Source organism: Somniosus microcephalus, chromosome 14 (assembly GCF_052327205.1).
Source record: "Somniosus microcephalus isolate GS21.2 chromosome 14, FLI_Smic_1.0, whole genome shotgun sequence".
NCBI classification, from domain to species: domain Eukaryota; kingdom Metazoa; phylum Chordata; class Chondrichthyes; order Squaliformes; family Somniosidae; genus Somniosus; species Somniosus microcephalus.
The window spans coordinates 71,418,939-71,440,154 of record NC_141000.1 but is presented as its reverse complement, the minus strand read 5'-3'; the positions used below and the strand labels follow the sequence as shown (position 1 = coordinate 71,440,154).

General features: G+C 43.5%; 1 protein-coding gene across 3 annotated transcripts in view; it reads left to right on the top strand.

Moving 5' to 3' along the window:
• med14 (mediator complex subunit 14) overlaps nt 1-21,216 on the top strand; it is a 68,828-nt gene that overhangs the window by 34,293 nt on the left and 13,319 nt on the right. For all 3 annotated transcript variants that reach the window (XM_086006652.1, XM_086006653.1, XM_086006651.1), the window contains exons 16-23: nt 643-719; nt 2,475-2,635; nt 4,637-4,783; nt 4,874-4,965; nt 5,189-5,341; nt 15,467-15,736; nt 17,221-17,358; nt 18,933-19,041. In XM_086006652.1, coding sequence (XP_085862778.1) covers nt 643-719; nt 2,475-2,635; nt 4,637-4,783; nt 4,874-4,965; nt 5,189-5,341; nt 15,467-15,736; nt 17,221-17,358; nt 18,933-19,041 — 1,147 coding nt within the window. The remainder of the gene's footprint in view (nt 1-642; nt 720-2,474; nt 2,636-4,636; nt 4,784-4,873; nt 4,966-5,188; nt 5,342-15,466; nt 15,737-17,220; nt 17,359-18,932; nt 19,042-21,216) is intronic.

Here is a 21,216-nt window from a genome sequence, read left to right as displayed (position 1 = left end):
GCCCAACCTGTCCATGTCCGTGTTTACCCTCCATGCGAGCATATAATTCTAATCACATTTATCCACCCTGTTCCCATATCACTTCAACCATTTTTTTTTCATCCATCTATCAAATCTAGTCTTGAATGTTGGCATCATTTCTGCTTCAATTACTAACCCTGGAAGTGAATTCCACAACCTCCCAACTCTCTCTTGCTTTATGTTCTAAAGGTTTAACCTTGTATCTATGCCCCCTCGTTTTTGACCCTCAACTACTGGGAAATGTTTGCTTCTATCTACCTTGTCCCATCCTTTTGTAATTTTAAACACCTATTGTATATCGCCCCATAATCTGCATTCTAATGGAAAGAGGCCAAATTTTTCAAGTATTCCCTCATACTTGTATTTCCTCATACCAGGCAGCATCCTAGTGAATCTGTGCTGTATGCTCCCCAAAGCCTTAATATACTTCCTATAGTGTGGGGCTCAATACTGCACACACGACTCTAATTGAGGTTGCTGTGCCCAAGTTCATTTGTGCATCTATTATGTGTAATGAAATGTTCCTAACTTTGTTTATTTAAAGGGCCTAGAAAAATGACTCAGTTTTTGGTAGTTATTTAAAAAAATATTCAGTTGCTAAGTGGAGGTGTTGTTTTAAAGCTTTCTGCTATGGAGATTCCTCACCAAGGAGTTCAAGTGGAAGGAGACAGCTGCAGTCATGCCATACGCATACTAAGGTAACTTTTAAAAAAAATTCTTCTTTCAGCTTTGTGAAATAAGACATTCACCCACGTCTTATTACTTTCACCTGGGAGATGTTAGTTTGTTGCTCATTCAACAGAATAGGGAGCATTGCGCACCCTCTTCTCTCCTCGCCTTCCCGCAAAACAAATAACCTATCAAGAACTGATGAAGCGAGTTGGATTTCAATTGTTGAGGAAATTTTCATGCTTAATCGTAAACTTCAAAAATTGAGTCAACATTTGTTCACTCTGGGTCACAAATTCTGTGAACTTCAAGCAGTGGCTTCAATTGTGTTCTTACTTACAAATTTGGTTGTATTAGACAGATTTGAATTTCAGCTTTGTAGACACATGATCACGGATTTCTCAGTTGTCTGAGTCTGCACCAAGCTTCTAAGTTCTGGGCATTATTACACATCAAACTTCAACTCAAATAGTTCAGTTCTCAAAGGGTTTTTTGCAACCAGAACCAAAGGGAGAGATGGGATTAAATATTTCAATGTGCAGCAATACATCTATGAACTGTAGAGGTGAGCCAGGCATTTTGTTCTCCTAGTCAATCAATCTTTACTGGTGCATAGATATTTACTGTATAACAGATATAGTATCATAAACACAAATATTGTGGACATATCAAAATTAACATTTCCACATACTCCTTGGAAAATGTGTCTAAATGGGGTAAAGGAGCAGAGGGATCTGGGGGTACAGGTACAAGTCACTAAAAGTAGTGACTAAAAGCAGGTTAATAAGGCCATAAAAAGGCAAACAAAGCACTGGGGTTCATTTCTGCAGGGATAGAATTGAAAAGCAGAAACGTTATGTTAAACTTGTATAGAACCTTGGTTGGACCACACTTGGAGTGCTGTGAACAGTTCAGGTCTCCATATTATAAAAAGGATATAGAGGCACTGGAGAAGGTGCAAAAAAGATTTACTAGAATGATACCAGAACTGAGAAGTTATACTATGAGGAAAGATTGAACAGGCTGGGGCTCTTTTCTCTACAAAAGAGAAGACTGAGGGGTGACCTGATCGAGGTCTTTAAGATTATGAAAGGGTTTGATAGAATAGACTTAGAGAAGATGTTTCCAACTTGTGGGGGAGGCCAGAACTTAGGGCCATAAATATAAGATAGTCGCTAATAAATCCAATCGAGAATTCAGGAGAAACTTCTTTACCCAGAGAGTGGTTAGAATGTGGGACTTACTACCACAAGGAGTAGTTGAGGCGACTAGCATAGATGCATTTAAGGGGAAGCTAGATAAACCCATGAGGGAGAAAGGAGTAGAAGACTATGTTGATGGGGTTAGATGAAGAAGGGTGGGAGGAGGCTCAGGTGGAGCATAAACACTGGCATGGACCTGTTGGGCTGAATAGCCTGTTTCTGTGCTGTTAATACGACGCAATTATGCAAGATTAACCCTTGTAAAGACCGATAATTGAATTGCCACATCCCACTCTCTGCTCCTTGGTGATCAAGAAAAATTAACCATGTTGACTTACTGTCTTTTCTTTTTAGCATAACATAATAGTTTGCAAGTAGTCACGTTGTGGCTAAATTGACGCTGGAATTTGAACTCTGGGATCCAGATGGGAGTCCAGTCTTTTGCTTATGATTTTTTTAAATGATTGGCAGTGTTTAGTTAAGCAAAGAACCTTGCCCCTTCACATTGCTTTTTTGTCCCTTCATCTCCAGGTGATTAAAGGTCTTCACCTTTTAACTAAGTGGGTTTTTGTGTTTCTATAGGATTCCTCTATGTACAAGTGTCAGTGAGGAGACACAGAAGGCCTTAGACCGATCTTTGTTGGATTGTACTTTCCGATTGCAGGGAAGGAATAATCGGACCTGGGTGGCAGAACTGGTATTTGCCAATTGCCCTCTTAATAGTACTTCTGCCAAAGAGCAAGGTTAGATACTTTTAAACATCCATGTTGGCATATCTACACCACTTACAAAACTGTTCAATTTTGGATTGTTTTAATCGGAATGTTCAGAAGTTGTGTACAGGATAAGGTACACAGTGGTTCAGATTACCTCATATTCCATGACATGGAAACTATAGTGGTTTGCTTATCATCTTCAACACAAAAAGCATCACAGCTTTGCAAAGAACTGTTTTTAGTCACAATAATGTACAAGACTTATGTGGTAGTTATGTTGAAGTCATATTAGTGGAGAATTTACTGCTTTATTCATCACTGTTTTTTCTCCATTTTTTTTGGAGTACAAAATATAAAATACTGATCCGGAAAGCTTTGGTTGCCACTTAAATAAATTGCACCAAATCATAAGGCCCGAAGTGGGGCTATTTGCTGACGACTGCACAGTGTTCAGTGCCATTCGCAACTCCTCAGATAATGAAGCAGTCTTTGCCCGCATGCAACAAGACCTGGACGACATTCAGGCTTGGTCTGATAAGTGGCAGGTAACATTCACGTCACACAAGTGCCAGGCAATGACTGTCTCCAACAAGCGAGCGTCTAACCACCGCTCCTTGACATTCAACTGCATTACCAATGCCGAATCCCCCCACCATCAATATCCTGGGGGGGTCACCATTGACCAGAAACTTAATTAGACCAGCCACATAAATACTGTGGCAACAAGAGCAGGTCGGAGGCTGGGTATTCTGCGGTGAGTGTCTCACCTCCTGACTCCCCAAAGCCTTTCCACCATCTACAAGGCACAAGTCGGGAGTGTGATGGAATACTCTCCACTTGCTTGGATGAGTGCAGCTCCAACAACACTCAAGAAGCTCGACACCATCCAAGACAGTGGCCCGCTTGCTTGGCACCCCATCCACCACCTTAAATATTCACTCCTTCCACCACCGGCGTACCGTGGCTGCAGTGTGTACCATCTACAAGATGCACTGCAGCAACTCGCCAAGGCTTCTTCAGCAGCACCTCCCAAACTCGCGACCTCTACCACCTAGAAGGACAAGGGCAGCAGGCGCATGAGAACACCACCACCTCCTAGTTCCCCTTCAAGTCACACACTATCCTGACTTGGAAGTATATCGCTGTTCCTTCATCGTCACTGGGTCAAAATCCTGGAACACTCTCCCTAACGGCTCTGTGGGATTACCTTCACCACACGAACTGCAGTGGTTCAAGAAGGCGGCTCACCACTGCCTTCTCAAGGGCAATTAGGGATGGGCAATAAATGCTGGCCTTGCCAGCGACGCCCACATCCCATGAACGAGTTTAAAAAAAAAAAAAAAAATTAGTTTTGTTCATAGGTGATGCACAATATTTATTAAAAACCAAAAATGTTAATTCTTCAAAGAAATAAATTGGATTAGAATGTAAACTGCTCCATTTTACTTAGGTTGACAATCAGTCAGTCTTTTAAGACCAAATTAAGGAAGTAGAACAAAGTTTTAGTTGAGAAAATAACTTTGGGTGCATTCAAGCAAATCTGTAGCATCAGTGCAAAGTAGGGGTTTTACTGAAAATGCAACCTAAATCCAGAGTCATGCCTTGACCTGACACCAGTGAAGAGGAGTGAGGCTCTCTGGACTCCAAAAATGAGGGCCTGGACACCTGATTTACACTTCACAAATTTAGCATTGGTGCAAAGCCGAAACCACATTGCAAATTTGTAAATGCATCATTAATGGCCTGTTACAGATTTCATCTTTACATGTTTGGTGTGGAATTAGATTTTGTACAGCAAAAGATAGTAGATATGAACATCTATTTTAGCAATCCAATATTAAAAGGTTGTAACGGATGTCTCGCAGTAATCATTGTGCCAGTCTGAGGAACTGCAGCTGCTAATATGTTCAATCAAAATATGCAGTATATAAAATAAAATGTTTGTCATAGCTGACATGAATATTTGGCAGTTCTTGGTAAAATGAATTTCAATAGCTTTTGTCTGTAATGATTTAATTTTGTCTCCAGGTTCAACACGTCACGTATATCTGACTTATGAAAGCTTATTATCTGAGCCTGTTGGAGGTCGGAAGGTGGTCGAGGCATTCCTAAACGAGTGGAATAGCATAGCTAAGCTCTATGACTGTGTTCTAGATTTTGCACGTTCCTTGCCAGGTACTAATCATGATTTCAAAAAAAAAAATTCTTGTGAAATAACAGCAATAGTAAAATGAGAAATAATCTTCCTAACATTTCACCTTCTAGAAATACCATCCCACCTTAATCATTTCTCGGAGATACGTGTCTATAATTACCGTAAACTTGTCATATGCTACGGAGCCACTAAAGGCAGCTCGGTAAGCACAGTACAGTTCATTTCATTTGTCTGCTTTTGTCTTAATCCTGTAAATAAGCAGTATAATGTATCTTTGCACCTTTTTATAGCAACATATAATGTGAATATATATAGTTTACAGACTATAAGAAACAAAATAAAAACTGTTATATTTAAATAACTGCATATATAGCATAATGGTTAATTTCTTAATTTTTAAAAAAAGGTTTATTTTCATATTTCAGATAACTATCCAGTGGAATCCCACTCACCAGCGATTCCACATATCATTAGGAACGGTAGGTCCGAATTCTGGCTGTAGTAACTGCCACAACATCATACTCCATCAGCTTCAAGAAATGTTCAACAAATCACCAAACGTTGTCCAGTTACTACAGGTACTTGAATAATTTATATTTTTTTATGAAATCTTGCTAAAATGTTATGCCTCCAATTTTATAGAAGTGAGGATTTTTATTGTAGAATATATTAAACAATATAAATTGAACCATGATTATCCATAGTGGAGAGAATTAATTAGGCTACTGTAGTATTGGACTGTCTCGAGCGCTGGGAGTTGATTGCTAGTACTTGAAAACAATCCTTGCAAGTCCTAAAACTTCAATAATTATTAGGGTATGTTTTATGCTAAAGTTAGTGTACAGTCAGGACACAATAGATTTAAGTTCTAGAGTAATAGGACACAGATTTCAGTGTGATTTTTCCCAAATGGTGCGTTACTAATTCTAGTAGGGAAGGGCCTGAAAATTTCCATGGAGGCAGAGTGACTTTTCCACACCTCTCACTTGCCACTTAGACCCATTGGCAGAAGCTTGAGAATAGTTGGCCTGCTTGTCCCTCTGCTGCTGGGATAGTGTGCAGCAAGAGGGAAAGAGAAACATTAACATTTTTGTGCAACTTTGTAACTGTGTTGCACTTTCTAGAGGATTATACAGGAAACTTTGGTTTATCCAGAGGTTAACTGTCTGGAATGCTCGAGCCACCGGCAAAAATCAGGAGCCGTTTCGTTAGGTTTTTTTTCTTTTCGTTGCTTTTTTTTCACCAGTCAGGCTCTGCAAGGTCTCGCTGAAGCTGTTGCTAAGCTACAGAGACACTTGCAAGGTACAGCCGACTGTTTAGAAGCTGTAAGCAACAGGGTTTGTTGCCAGATACGGAGCTCAAAATCTCCGTATGTTTCAACATTAGCGCTGGTTTGTCTGGCAGTTTTGATGGGACGGCAACAGCTCGGTCCCGTTGGTGTCGGATAGCACAAAGTTTCCTGTAATTGAATTGCCAGTTTCAATTGAGTTTTCCACAGACTTCCCTCCAAAGAGTGACTTTTTCGAGGTGTAAAGTCACTCTATCCTTAATTATGAACTCTAGTAATTTCCCAACAACGGATGTTAGGCTAACTGGTCTATAATTCCCTGGTTTCCCTCTCTCATCTTTCTTAAATAGCAGAGTGACGTGTAATTTTCCAATCTAAATGAATGGTTCCTGAATCGAGAGAATTCTGGAAGATTATAGTTAGGGCATGTTATAAATCTCATCATTCATCAAGAAACTACTCCTGAAATAACACTGGACGGCCAGCTGGTGGCGATGTCCAAGGAGTATAAATACTCTGGCATCGGCCCCAGCTTGCCAGGGACATTTTGTAAGACAAGGTACTAGTGAAGTACAACTAGACCTCCATGTTCTGAAACAAGTTGATTAAAGTCTTGCTTTATGCTCAAACCAAGTGCGTAGTGAGTTTTATTACGTCAATTTAATCAACTTGATATCGACTCCACGCTTTGGGTGATTCGGGAACAGCCAGCTACGACTCGAACCGTAGAAGGGAACTCAGACAAGTAATCGATCCATCGTGGAGAAAGTACTCAGACCCGCCCATCTTGACCTGGACCCGAATTCACTTACAGCCGCTAAGGTATGGAAACACTGGTATCGTACCTTTAGCAACTTCCTTGAGGAGTGTGGTGAGAATGTTCCTAACAAGTTACGAATGCTTGCTAATTATGTATCCCCTCATGTGTTTGATTATATCGAAGACTGTGTAGACTATGACGCCGCTATCCATATACTACAGCAGATACATGTCAAGTCCCCAAATGAAATTTTTGCTCGGCATCTACTGGCCACAACTCGACAACAACCCGGGGAATCACTTGACGAATTCCTTCAGAAACTTTGCAGGCTCAGCAAGGATTGTAATCTTAAAGCTGTTACAGCTGAGCAGTACCAGGAGGAGTTAATTCGTGATTCCTTTATTAATGGGATTGCGCCTCCCTTCATACGTCAGCGTCTGTTGGAGAATAAAACCCTCAAGTTACAGGCTGCCTATGACCAGGCATGTTCTCTGGACTTAGCAAAGAGGAATGCAGACACCTATCTTTCACCACGTGCACGGGCTGCTGCTATCACTTTTAGTGACTCTTTCAATAGGCCTCGGGCGGAAGCCCTCACGGTTGACGACTCCAACCCTGCTGATGACAACCCTACCCTAGAAACCTGCACTGATGACGACCCCGCCCTAGCGGCATCTTGGCAATCTGGAAGGAAGTGTTTCTTCTGTGGAGGTGCGTTCCATTATAGGAAATTTTGTCCTGCTCGCAACGCGACCTGCAATCATTGCAGCAAGAAAGGTCACTTTTCTAAGGTATGCCAGTCAAGAGCCGCTGTTAGTTTTGCAGCTGCTATCTATAAAACAGCTCCTCGCCCAAGAGTCACTACTAAGGTTACAGCTGTCAAGGGTAAAACTGCCCCTCCTCCCATCACAGCTGTTTTTCCCCAAAGTCTGTCCCATGCAGCCATGACGGTTTCGGTAAATGGACACATTTTGAGTGCACTAATCGACTCATGCAGCTCTGACAGCTTCATTAGTGAGCGGGCTGTCAGTAAGTTAAAACTGCGTATTTACCCCTCGGACAGGGAAATTGCAATGGCTTTGACGACACTGACCACCAATTCTTCCGGCTTTTGTCTTCTCGACCTTATTCTCAATGGCCGCACTTATTTCTCCACCCGGCTCGGGGTGCTCAAGAACCTATGCAGTGATGTGCTCCTGGGACAGGATTTCCAGAAACAACACAAAAGACTCACTTTCGAGTTTGGAGGGTCAAAGCCGGAGCTTACTATTTCCAAAGTACCATTTTGTGCGCTTTCGGCGGCTTCGCTTGACGAGCCCTCCTTGTTTGCCAATCTTTCCTCCCGATGTAAGCCCATAGTCAATAAATCACGACGTTTCAGCCAAGATGATCGATCCTTTATCGAGACAGAAATCTCTCGCCTTCTAGCTGACGGTATCATTGAGCCATGTTCATCTTCCTGGCGGGCTCAAGTCGTTGTTGTTCAAAATCCTCTGAAGCAACACAAGAAACGTCTTTGCATCGATTACTTGCAAACTATTAACCAGTATACCGACCCGGATGCCTACCCACTACCATGCCTCGATGACATGGTCAATAACCTTGCCAACTACAAGGTATTTTCAACTTTTGATTTAAAGAGCGCATATCATCAAGTGCCGTTAAAGGACTCTGACGAGAAGTATACGGCCTTTGAGGCCAGTGGTCGGCTTTATCAGTTTTGTCGCCTTCCATTTCGGGGCACCAATGGGGTGGCCGTTTTTCAACGGGCAATGGATAGCCTAGTCAAGCAGGAGAACTTAACGGACACTTTTCCATATCTGGATAATATCACCATTGCTGGTCATGACCAGAAGGAGCATGATGCCAACCACCACAAATTTTTTGACGTTCTCCGTCGTCGCAAATTAACCTTAAATGAGTCCAAATCTGTGAAATCAGTACCATCAATCAACATCCTTGGCTACTGGGTGGGCAATGGTGTCATCAAACCAGATCCGGAGCGACTTCGTCCGCTTCAGGAGCTCCCTCCCCCTACGAATCTCGGCTCTCTTCGTCAGGCACTCGGCATGTTCGCCTATTATGCGAAATGGATACCCCACTTCTCCGACAAGATCCAGCCCCTGCTTCACGCAAAGTCATTTCCATTGGAGGCAACAGCTATTTCAGCTTTCAACCTCCTCAAGCGACAACTGGAAAAAGCCACGCTTTGTTCCATTGATGAAAATCTTCCTTTCGTGGTCGAGTGCGATGCATCGGATGTGGCGATCTCTGCTACCTTGAATCAAGGTGGTTGACCCATGGCATTTCTGTCCAGAACTTTGCAGGGTAGCGAGCTCCATTATCCTCCTGTCGAGAAGGAGGCTACGGCCATCATCGAAGCGGTACGTAAATGGAGTCATTTTCTCGCTCGTCGCCATTTCACACTTATAACTGATCAGCGCTCTGTGGCCTTTATGCTGGATAACCGGAAACGCACTAAGATCAAGAATAACAAAATACAACTCTGGAGGGTGGAATTGGCTGCCTTTGGATACACCATACATTATCGACCCGGCAAATAGAATGTGGCCCCGGATACCCTCACACGGGCATTCTGCTCTTCTATGTCAACTTCGACTCTGGCGGATCTTCATACTGACTTATGCCATCCTGGCGTTACCCGTATGTTGCACTTTGTGCGATCTAAAAATCTCCCATTTTCTACGGAAGATGTGAAAAGAACATGCTCCTCCTGTAGAATTTGTGCGGAATTAAAACCGCAGTTCTTCCGTCCATCGGATGGCTCGCTCATACACGCTATGCGGCCTATGCAGTGACTCAGCATTGACTTTAAAGGGCCATTGCCCTCCTCAACACGAAACACCTACTTGCTACTACTTCTTATCGTATACACAGCCCAGCCAGAACTGGACACATTTTTGCGCCTTGTTGTTGAATTCGGCAAGATCTGCAACAGTGCAGGGTTCCTCTAACGATGGGCATTGCAGGAGATGTTGCATAGTCTGTGCCTCAGTTCCACATTCACAAGTTGTCGGGCTGGTTGAATATCCCCATTTGCTTAGTGACACCTTTGAGCAACCTACACCGGTCCTAAGTCTGTTAAGGCACTTCCAGGTTGCCCAGTTGCAATTAGCTCCTGGGGGAAGGCTTTCATCAGGTAAAATTTCCATTGCTGGGGGTTGTTCAAGTTGTTCCTACTTACTGACTATGGTGGACAAATATTCACGCTTTCCCCTGTCCCAATATGCTTATTTCCATAGTGATCAAATGCCTTGATCAAGTCTTTTCCCTTTGCGGTACGGCCAATTTCATCCACTCTGATCGGCGTCCCTCCTTCATGTCAAGTGAACTCAAAAGTTATCTCTCCCAACGGGGAATCGCCACAAGTAAAACGACACTGTACCATCCCATCGGTAACAGACAGGTTGAGAGATACAACGCTATCATTTGGAACGCTGTTCGTCTTGCGCTGAGGTCACGCAACCTACCAGACCAGCAGTGGGAAACTATGCCCCCTGACGTGTTGCATTCCATCAGGTCCCTCCTTTCTACATCTACCAATGTCACACCTCACGAGCGGTTCTTCAGCTTCCAGCGTTGCTCCACCCATGGGACGTCTCTACCGTCATGGTTGGCAGCTCCCGGCCCAGTGCTGCTCCGAAGATTCGTCCGATCATCTAAAACCGATCCTCTCGTCGACGAGGTAGAACTCACGGACGTCAACCCCACGTACGCGCACGTGCGGTACCCTGGTGGCCAGGAGTCCACCGTTTCGCTCCGGGACCTGGCTCCCTGTCCAGCCGGTTCCACGGACTCAACCGATAGAGGGACCCACGGGGATGATGCCGACACTCTGCGCTCCCCCGAAGATGACGCCCTACCTGGGGCATCGAGAGATCTGCCAGCTGCCCCACCGGATCCACTCTGGGAGCCGAGCGCTCCCCGTGGGATGGCCACCCGAAGCCAGGACGCCGGTCAATCCCCGGCTATCCAACAGGATGAAGCCAGTTCTGCGCCTGTGAGGACCCGCATCCGGAGTCACGATCTCCCCAGCCTCCCTCGGGTCGATCAGAGCAACGCGGGCCCTGTCGATCCACCGATACGGATCAAGCGGTCCGGGGAGATGTGCCTTCTGGCCATAAACAAAAATCTAAAAGACTGCGGGTATTCGTGGTCCGCCTGATCTGCTAAGAGGAAGTCTGATGACTTCCAAATCTTTTAGGCAGGACGAATGTTATAAACCTCATCATTCATCAAGAAACTACTCGTGAAATAACGCTGGACGGCCAGCTGGTGGCGCTATCGAAGGCGTATAAATACTCTGGTGTCGGCCCCAGCTTTTCAGGGACATTTTGTAAGACAAGGTACTAGTGAAGTACAACTAGACCTCCATGTTCTGAAACAAGTTGATTAAAGCCTTGCTTTATGCTCAAACCAAGTGCGTAGTGAGTTTTATTACGTCCGGGCATCTGTAATGTTTTCACCTACTTCCTTTTAAGTAGGTGAGAACATTGTAGATGGAAACCATCTGGTCCTAGGGATTTGTCATTCTAGTGCCATTATTTTCTTCATTACTGTTATTTTGCTTACTTACGCTAATTTTGGTGAGTCCCCATCCCTGATTCAATATTCGTTTCCTGGGGATGTCTGGCATCGACTAAATAGCGATATAAAGTAATTATTCAACATGTCTGCCATTTCCTTATTTTTATTTACAATATCACCGTTATTAGTTTTCAAGGGACCCACATTGCTCCTGACCACCCTCTTTCCTAATATAATTGTAAAAAAAATTTGTGTTGATTTTGATATCCCTTGCAAGTTTCTTTTAATAAACTCTTTTTGTAGCTATTACTATTTGTTTTGTCACCTTTTTGTTCTTTGTATCTCTCCCAGTTGCCAGGATCTGCTATTTATTTGCATTTTTGTATGCTTTTCCTTTTAGTTTTATGTGGTCCCTTACCTCTTGTCATCCGTGGCTGTTTTGTTTCGGCAAGTAGAGCTCTTGCTCCTTAAGTGTTTTCAGAACCACACCATTTTACATAGTTAGAACCATGGACATTTGCCAAACTATGCAGTTAATTGATTTGTTTTATTTAACCAAACTTTAACTGAATCCATTCGTAAACAATGTTTAACTAACTGGGAAATAGATTGCATTATTTTTTTTTTTTCTTTTTAAGCATTTTGTGATTCTGCAAGCATAGTCAAAATTTATTTTACTTATGCTATTGCTGCATTATGGGCCAATACACACATGGCTTCCCTTGACACTATCCACAAGACAGCTGTGTGGAGTAATTTCAGGGATTTCACACAGTATTACAGTATTGTCTTAAATTGAAGACTCAACCCAAAAGGACTTTGCAGAAAAGTGCGAAGTGATACATTTTGGTAGGAAGAACGAGGAGAGGCAAAATAAACGTAAGGGTAGAATCCTAAAGGGGGTGCATGAACAGAGAGACCTGGGGGTATATGTGCACAAATCATTGAAGGTGGCAGGGCAGGCTGAGAAAACGATTAAAAAAGCATACGGGATTTTGGGCTTCATAAATAGAGGCATTGGGCTGGATTTTGTGAATGGGGGAAGAGTTGGAGGCGGTACAGCTGCTTGTCGTGTCAATGCCCCGCCTCCATCCTTGCCTGACCAACCAGAGGGACTTCCCCTGATCGAGCTTGTTAAGCCCGCCCTGCGGGCTCAGCGGGCCAATTAGGGAGGAAGTCACTGACCAATCACGTCAACGTCAGACGTGCTATCTGTCAAGACTACTTCAAAGAAGAAATGCCAGCGTTTGGCAGCTCTGTGAAGCTGTCAAACACTGACATTCTCTTTAGTTTGATGAGGCCTTGTGTTGAGGACTCATCAAACCTTTCAAATTTGTAAATTTCACATGGCTATTGGAACAGAGGTTCCAACAGCCATTCTGTGAAATTGACGAGCAGGATGTTGGCTATCCCGATCCACCGCGGCTAAAGGCTGTATGAAGAAAACAAGGTAAGTGAACACTTTTTAAAACTTATCACCTTGCATACTTACCACTCCACACTTGCACCCATCACTCACCTCTACACCTTACTTCCAGGTGCCTCCAACCACCGCAGACCTCCTCCATGTCTCCTCCAACCCGGCGGGGTTCTCCGAGGCCGGGCAGCCTTCACCTGTGAAGGTAAAATGGCACACTTCCTTTTTTCTGCCTGTTAACAGGCAGTTAAAAGGATTAAATGCCTTTCCCGCCTCCAGGAGATGGGACCCGAAGCTGCACATCTTCCCACCTCCTGGCAAAAGGGCACAGAGGTGGGATGGGGGCAGCTTTGCCATCCGCCCCCACTTTCTCCAAGTTTACCGGCTATCCCGCCTCCTCAGGGCTTGGAAAATCCAGCCCATAGAGTACAAAAGCAAGGAAGTTATGATGCACCTTTATAAAACACTGGTTCGGCCTCAACTGGAGTATTGTGTCCAATTCTGGGCACTGCACTTTAGGAAGGATGTGAAGGCCTTGGAGAGGGTGCAGAAAAGATTTACGAGAATGTTTCCAGGGATGAGGGACTTCAGTTACGTGGATAGGCTGGAGAAGCTGGCGTCGTTCTCCTTGGAGCAGAGAAGGTTGAGAGGAGATTTGGTAGAGGTGTTCAAAATCATGAGGGGTCTAGACAGAGCAGATAGAGAGAAACTGTTCCCATTGGCGGAAGGATCGCGAACCAGAGGACACAGATTTAAGGTGATTGGCAGAAGAACCAAAGGCGACATGAGGAATAACTCTTTTACGCAGCGAGTGGTTAGGATCTGGAATGCACTGCCTGAAAGGGTGGTGGAGGTAGACTCAATCGTAGCTTTCAAAAGGGAATTGGATAAGTACCTGAAGGAAAAAAAATTGCAGGGCTACGGAGAAAGGGTGGGGAAGTGGGATTAGCTGAAGTGCTCTTGCAGAGAGCCGGCACGGGCTCGAATGGTTACAGCACAGAAGGAGGCCATTCTATGGTGATGAGTTGCTCCAACTTGGTTTCCACCTCACGTTTTCTGTACCACTTTGGCTTAATGCACTTGTGCGTGTAAATTGAACGATCAAAGGATAATATTTACCTACATTTAATAAGTTCTTCCTTAACTTTTAAATACAGTTTAATCTCCAAATCCACTTCCCTTTCTGCCCATTTTTCCGGTCTGGTTCACTTGGAGCTTTTCAGTTTTGAGTGTTCTGCATTCTTGTATCAACCCTCTTTGCTGTTTCCTTTCAAATGAACTAAGGCAAACTTCGAGAATGAGGCCGTTTATACAACCAGGGTAGGGAAGATTGCACGGAAGATTGCACTATCAGCATGGTTCCAAACTCTCTAAGGGACAGTATACAGTGAATTTTCCCTGTTCATATACATGTGGAACTTGAGCTACAGTGAATGAGTAAGGTGATGAGGTGCTCTTATCTTGCTTCCAGCTCCAGTCTATGCCTGATGATTAATCTAATACTTGTTTACTAGATCCCTGAGAGAATTAGCTGGCATACTTGAAGTTTGCTTTATATAATGGTTTATCTAGTCCTGTATTAAAAACAAAATCATATAACAAGTAATTCTACATGGGGGAAAAGGAGCCACAGAATAAACAGCACAGCTTTATACCATGTTCAGTAATAATTGAACCAGAATAATCAAGTCATGATCTTGATGAATATGTGGGCAAGTTTATTTGTGGTATATATGTCCTACATCACATGTGGCTACATTTAGACAACGTAACAGTTGAGGTGCAAAATACAAGCTTTATTTACAAATCTATATTTTTTTGTTCGTACATGTGGCAGTATGAAATGTGTATACAGGAAACTTTGGTTTATACAGAGGTTGTATGTCCGGAATACTCGATCTAACGGCAAAAATCAGGAGCTGTTTTCTATAAGTTTTTTTTAGTTCTTGTTCTTTTTTTTTCCCAGTCAGGCACTGCAAGGTCTGTAGCTATAGCAACAGCTTCAGCTAGAGACGCTTGCAGCTGCAGCCGACTCTTTAGAAGCTGTTGCTAAGCAACAGTGTTTGTTGTCAGATACGGAGATGAAAACCTCCGTATGCTTCAACATTAACTTTGTATGTCCAGCAGTTTTGATAGATCGGCAACACGTCAGTGCCGGATATCACACAGTTTCCTGTAATACATTCTTCTGCCTATTTCCCCCTCCTCTTCCTTTTCTGAAGGTTTTATCTCCTGCTGGGGTATCATACTGTCATGCCAGTTGTCTTCCAGTACCTTCCCCAAGTGGCCTTTCTTCATGTGACCTTGGACTGTAATGCTAACGGTCAGTGCTGCCATGTCACAGCTGAGCTCAGTCCTGCCCACACCCATTGTACACAAATGCACACTTCGGTAGAATTTGCAAAATGGCGATCAGTAGTGGGAACCCTTGCTGATTCATTTTTTTCCTCCACATTCCTTAACCTAAGATAGCTGGGCCAATTGTGGTGTCACCACCACGGAGTTCAGCTAACTTGGCTCAGACAGTGAATTGACTCTGGGACCTTCCCAGTCTGTATAGCTCAGTGACTTGCTGAGCTGTAGGTAGAATATAAAATGCAGGTGTGTGTTATGTTTGTGTATGCAAGTTAACTGTTCAAATTCTGTTTTTATTCTACATGTTAAAAGCAATCTTGTATATTTTTCCGTAGATATTGTATGACACACAAGCACCACTCAATGCCATTAATAAACTCCCAACAGTGCCAATGTTGGGCCTTACACATCGAACGAATACAGCCTATCAGTGTTTTTCAATACTACCCCAGTCACCCACACACATCAGACTTGCTTTCCGTAACATGTACTGCATTGACATATACTGTCGAAGCCGAGGTGTTGTGGCTATTCGTGATGGTGCCTACAGTCTTTTTGACAACAGTAAGATCGTAGAGGGATTCCATCCGGCTCCAGGCTTAAAGGTCTGTAATTGATTAGATTGCTAAATAGAACTAAATGGCAGTAATTTTTAGAAGCATTTCATTGGGTTATATAATACCTTCTTAATTTCCATTAATGTCATTTTGTGATGCTGTGTTCCTGTCTATATCGTGCAACAGAATTTGAGGTAGAATTTCCCAGCAACATGAATAAATGATTGCATGAATTACAGTGTACATTAAAATAATCCAAACAGATAAATCCAATGTATTTTTGTCATAATGCAGCTTTTGCTGCATTCTGACTTGTTCGATTGTGTCCCAAGTGGTTAGCATTTGCAGAGTGCGGTGGTATTGGGGCTAAGAAATATTTCATTTAGAGTGGAAAGTGATTCTAGGGTAAGTGCTTTTTATTTAAAGTACCTGTCCATTGTATGCTCAAAAATGGCATACTTATAGAAATCTTTATTGACTTTTTAATTGAGGTTGGACCCAAAGAAACTACTACTGCAGAGTAACCAGCTGATGGTGATTTTTCAGGATTCTGCAGCTTTGGATGAACTTTGACTGCCATATCAAAGTTGTGGCCCCCACTGTTTCTAATAGAGTTGCACACCTGTTCCTCATCAGTGACGTTGTAGACCGACATGGCAGTAAGAAGACATGACCTAGAGTGCCGCCCAATGAGTAATAAATTCGATGTTTGGAAAAAAAAATCAAGTCAAATGAAATTTCAATAAGTATGTCTTTTGTAGTGTAAAATGGGAGAGTTCTTTAGAATTGAAAAGCACTCTCTCCAGACATACCTTCCTCATTAATCATCCAGTTACTGTGGGCGAGTGATACTAGGTAACATTGTTCCTGACCTTCAGTTACAGAATGGCATTGACCGAGGCCTTGAAGCAGATCTTCTGCAGGCTATCTTTGTCAGGGAGGGGTGGGATTGGAAAAGAAAACTCAGTTTCACTGACACATAAAGGTCAGTTATGATGCCACAAGCTGCTCTAATATTGGAAAAGTTAAAGCAACATCCTATGCTTGGAGTGGAGTAATATCCTAAGGAATTCATGATAAAAATAAATTGTGTGTACTACATCCAATCTTTTATAATAAGACTACCAAGTTAATTTGAATTGTTTTTATTACATGCTCTTTATGAAAAGTAAGCTCTGAAATTGGGGTGAAGTTGACCACAAAAAGACCGTTTGTTGGGTTTATGGTGGGGCAGGGTGGCGAGCAAAACTATTATGCCACATGTATGGTCTGGGAACTGTGGATATTTTATTAACGAATTTTGATGTAATCCAGATACAAATGTATTCAAAAAAATTATATCTTAAATATGGCACCAATACAATATGTCAGCAATGAGAGATGATAAATAACTCATGAAGTTGACATAACTCAGTCATGACTTTATTTCTTGTGCATTTGCTTGAAAATATTTATTAGAACTTAGTGTCATCTGCTGTGTTGTGGAATACTATGCAAAGGAATTGATTGGTTAAATTTTGATTACTTTCCAGACTTTCTTGAACATGTTTGTAGACAGCACCCAGGACGCACGTAGACGGTCAGTGAATGAAGATGATAACCCACCATCTCCTATTGGTGGAGACATGATAGAATCATTAATGTCTCAAATTCAGTCACAGCCACAACAGGTATTAGTGCCTTTTGAATCATGGAATTATTTACATGGTTTTAAATACCCTTTTGAAGTTTATTTATGAGAGATTTATGATAAATCACTCCTGAAGTTGACGTAACTAAGTCATTTTTTTTGCTTGTGCATTAGCTTGAAGCTGTTTATTGTAACTCAAGTTTTGGTTACTTTCCAGGCTTTCTTGTGTTGGCTTCTGATTCATGAATGAGGGTGGCTTGGGGTAATGCCCCTCGCATGGGTTAAATTCTGACCCAGAGATCATGAACTTCATATTGTAACACCAATGGATCTATTTGGCATCTACTATTTACCTCTCAATATTCTTCACTCTCTTGGAGCCTCTGATTTTTTCCTAGACTACAGTTTCACTGATTCTAGCAGTCCTCTGTTACCTGGCCTGAGTGACTGGTTGCCAATCAAGAATGAGCAGCCTAACTGATTTTTACTTTCTCTCCCCCTCCCTGGCCTGAGGATAGTGCAGCCAATTGTAGCACCACAATTGCTTTCCCACAGTGATCAACTATCTAAGCACAAACCAGGAATTCAACCTGAGATCTTCTAGTCTCAGTGCTACATCAGATGTGTCCTTGGGAAAACTGTGTGCCATCTATTTAAGATTTTTCCAAGTTCAGCATGGGCAGGCTACCTACTCCCAGGATTCCCCCAGTGCTGCTCTTGAGATAGGCACTTGGAGATGTATTGGAACCTTTTAAAGGCTTCTGGATAGAGCCGTTGAAGGCAAGTCACACTTAAAGGTAAACCAAGTGTCCGCTTGACCCAGTGTTTTTGCCTCTGAATCAAAATGTCGTAGGCTCGCACCCCACTTTGGGACTTGAGCATAATCTTGGCTGACACGTAGTGCATTTCTGAGGGAGTGCTGCATTGTTGGAAGTGTTGTCTTTTGGATAAGATATTAAACTGAGGCCCCATGTGCCTATTCAGGTGGATGTAAAAGATTCCATGGCACTATTCAAAAAAGAGCAGGAAAGTTCTTCCAGTGTCCTGGTAAGCATTTATCTCTCGTCCACTAAAACCAATTGCCTGGTCATTTATCTAATTTGCTGCGTGCAAATTGACTGCCCCATTTGCCTACAGAACATTAACTACAGTTCAAAAGTAACTCCTTTACTGTGAAGTGCTTTCGGATGTCCTGGCACTATGTAAATGCTTTCTTTCATTCACACTTGAGCATGAGAAAGCCGAGTGGATGTACTTAAGGAGATTCCCTTGGAGGATACCTACTTCCTGATATTGACGTCAGTCTGTTCAGTTTGTTTCCAGACCAATCACAAGTGGGCTTTAAAAGTGTTGAAACTTCCTTGTAATACTTGGAAGAGGATGGGGAAGGAAAGGTATCCCTTGATTGACCTGATCAAAGCACATGCTCTTAATAAGTTATTTGCCGTTATTGTTCCATGCATCAGCTACAGCTAAGAGCGCTATTGGGCAGTCAGTACTGCAGAGAAATCATCGTGTATGAAGTTCATGTGGGTTTGAAGCTGTTTTTATCTTGGGCAGAAATGGTAATTTCCTATTTTTTCTTGAAACCATATGCAACTCTGTTTCTCTCAGCCTTTTGCCAAATCTGGTGCAACAGTAACGTACCCGCTGACATCACCGCCTACATCCTATCACAATACGGTAACTCCATCACCACAAATGATGCCTACGCAATCACCTGGTAAGTGATGAGTATTTTTTATAAATGTTTTAATCCTAAACACCAAAGCTTATGAATACAGGGTACTCGAACTGTGAAACATTTAGTTCTGTACCAACTTAAGTCACCACCTTCGGGGGAGCTGGGGAAAAAAAGTAATGGCCTGGATTTTGTGGTCAACGGCGAACGAACGGCACTTGCCATTCATTAAGCTTACAGCTGCCCACAGACTTTTCATGGGCTTTTTAGCGCCAACTTATGGTCATCGTCAGTCTGATACAGTGCAGCGTCCTCTACAGGGGATCTGGGACCTGTGTGAACAGGGCAGGCATCAGATTGAAGAATCCTTACTGAGGCACGCAGTCATTTAAAAAAATTCATTTATGGGATGTGCACGTCAGGAGCAGCACCAGGCATACCTAAAAATGAGGTGCCAATCTGGGGAAGCTGCAACACAGGACTACATGCATGCTAAACAGCAGAAGCAGCATGTTATAGACCGGGCTAAGCGATTCCGCAATCAATGGATCAGATCAAAGATCTGCACTCCTGCCACATCCAGACATGAATGGTGGTGGACCATTAAACAACTAACGGGAGGAGGAGGCTCCATGATTATCCCCATCCTCGATGATGATGGAGCCCAGCACGTGAGTGCAAAAGACAAGGCTGAAGCATTTACAACCATCTTCAGCCAGAAGTGGCGAGTGGATGATCCATATTGACCTCCTCCTGAGGTCCCCACCATCACAGAAGCCAGTCTTCAGCCAATTCGATTAACTCTACGTGAGATCAAGAAACAGCTGAATGCACTTTATACAGCAAAGGCTATGGGCCCCGACAATATCCCAGCTGTCGTGCTGAAGACTTGTACTCCTGAACTAGCTGCACCCCTCACCAAGCTGTTCCAGTACAGCTACAACACTGGCACCTATCTGACAATATGGAAAACTGCCCAGGTATGTCTTGTCCACAAAAAGCAGGACAAATCCAATCCGTTCAATTACCGCCCCGTCAATCTCCTCTCAATCATCAGTAAAGTAATGGAAGGTGTCGTCGACAGTGCTATCAAGCGGCACTGACTCACCAATAACCTGCTCACCAATGTTCAGTTTGGGTTCCGCCAGGACCACTTGGCTCCAGACCTCATTACAGCCTTGGTCCAAACATGGACCAAAGAGCTGAATTCCAGAGGTGAGGTGAGAGTGACTGCCCTTGACATCAAGGCAGCATTTGACTGAGTGTGGCAACAAGAAGCTCCAGTAAAACTGAAGTCAATGGGAATTGGGGGAAACTCTCCGCTGGCTGGAGTCATAACTAGCGCAAAGGAAGATGTTTATGGTTGTTGGAGGTCAATCGTTACAGCACTAGGACGTCGCTTCAGGGGTTCCTCAGGGCAGTGTCCTGGTCCCTACCATCTTCAGCTGCTTCATCAACGGCCTTCCCTGAATAAGGTCAGAAGTGGAAAAGTTTGCTGATGACTGCACCGTGTTCAGTGCCATTCGCAACACCTCAGATAATGAAGCAGTCCATGCCCGCATGCAGCAAGACCTGGACAACATTCAGGCTTGGGCTGAGTGGCAAGTAACATTTGCGCCACACAAGGGCCAGGCAATGACTATCTCCAGCAAGCGAGAGTCTAACCACCGCCCCTTGACCTTCAACGGCATTACCATCACCGAATCCCCTCACCATCAACATCCTGGGGGTCACCATTGACCAGAAACTTAACTGGACCAGCCACATAAATACTGTGGCAACAAGAGCAGGTCAGAGACTTGGTATTCTATGGTGAGTGTCTCACCTCCTGACTTTCCAAAGCCTTTCCACCATCTACAAGGCACAAGTCAAGAGTGTGATGGAATACTCTCCACTGGCCTGGATGAGTGCAGCTCCAACAACACTCTGGAAACTCGACACCATCCAGGACAAAGCAGCCCGCTTGATTGGCACCCCATCCACCACCTTAAACATTCATTCCCTGCACCAGCGGCGTACCGTGGCTGCAGTGTGTACCATCTACAAGATGCACTACAGCAACATGCCAAGGCTTCTTTGGCAGCACCTCCCAAACCCGCGACCTCTACCACCTAGAAGGGCAAAGACAGCAGGGGCATGGGAACAACACCACCACCTCCAAGTTCCCCTTCAAGTCACACACCATCCTGACTTGGAAGTATATCGCCATTTCTTCAT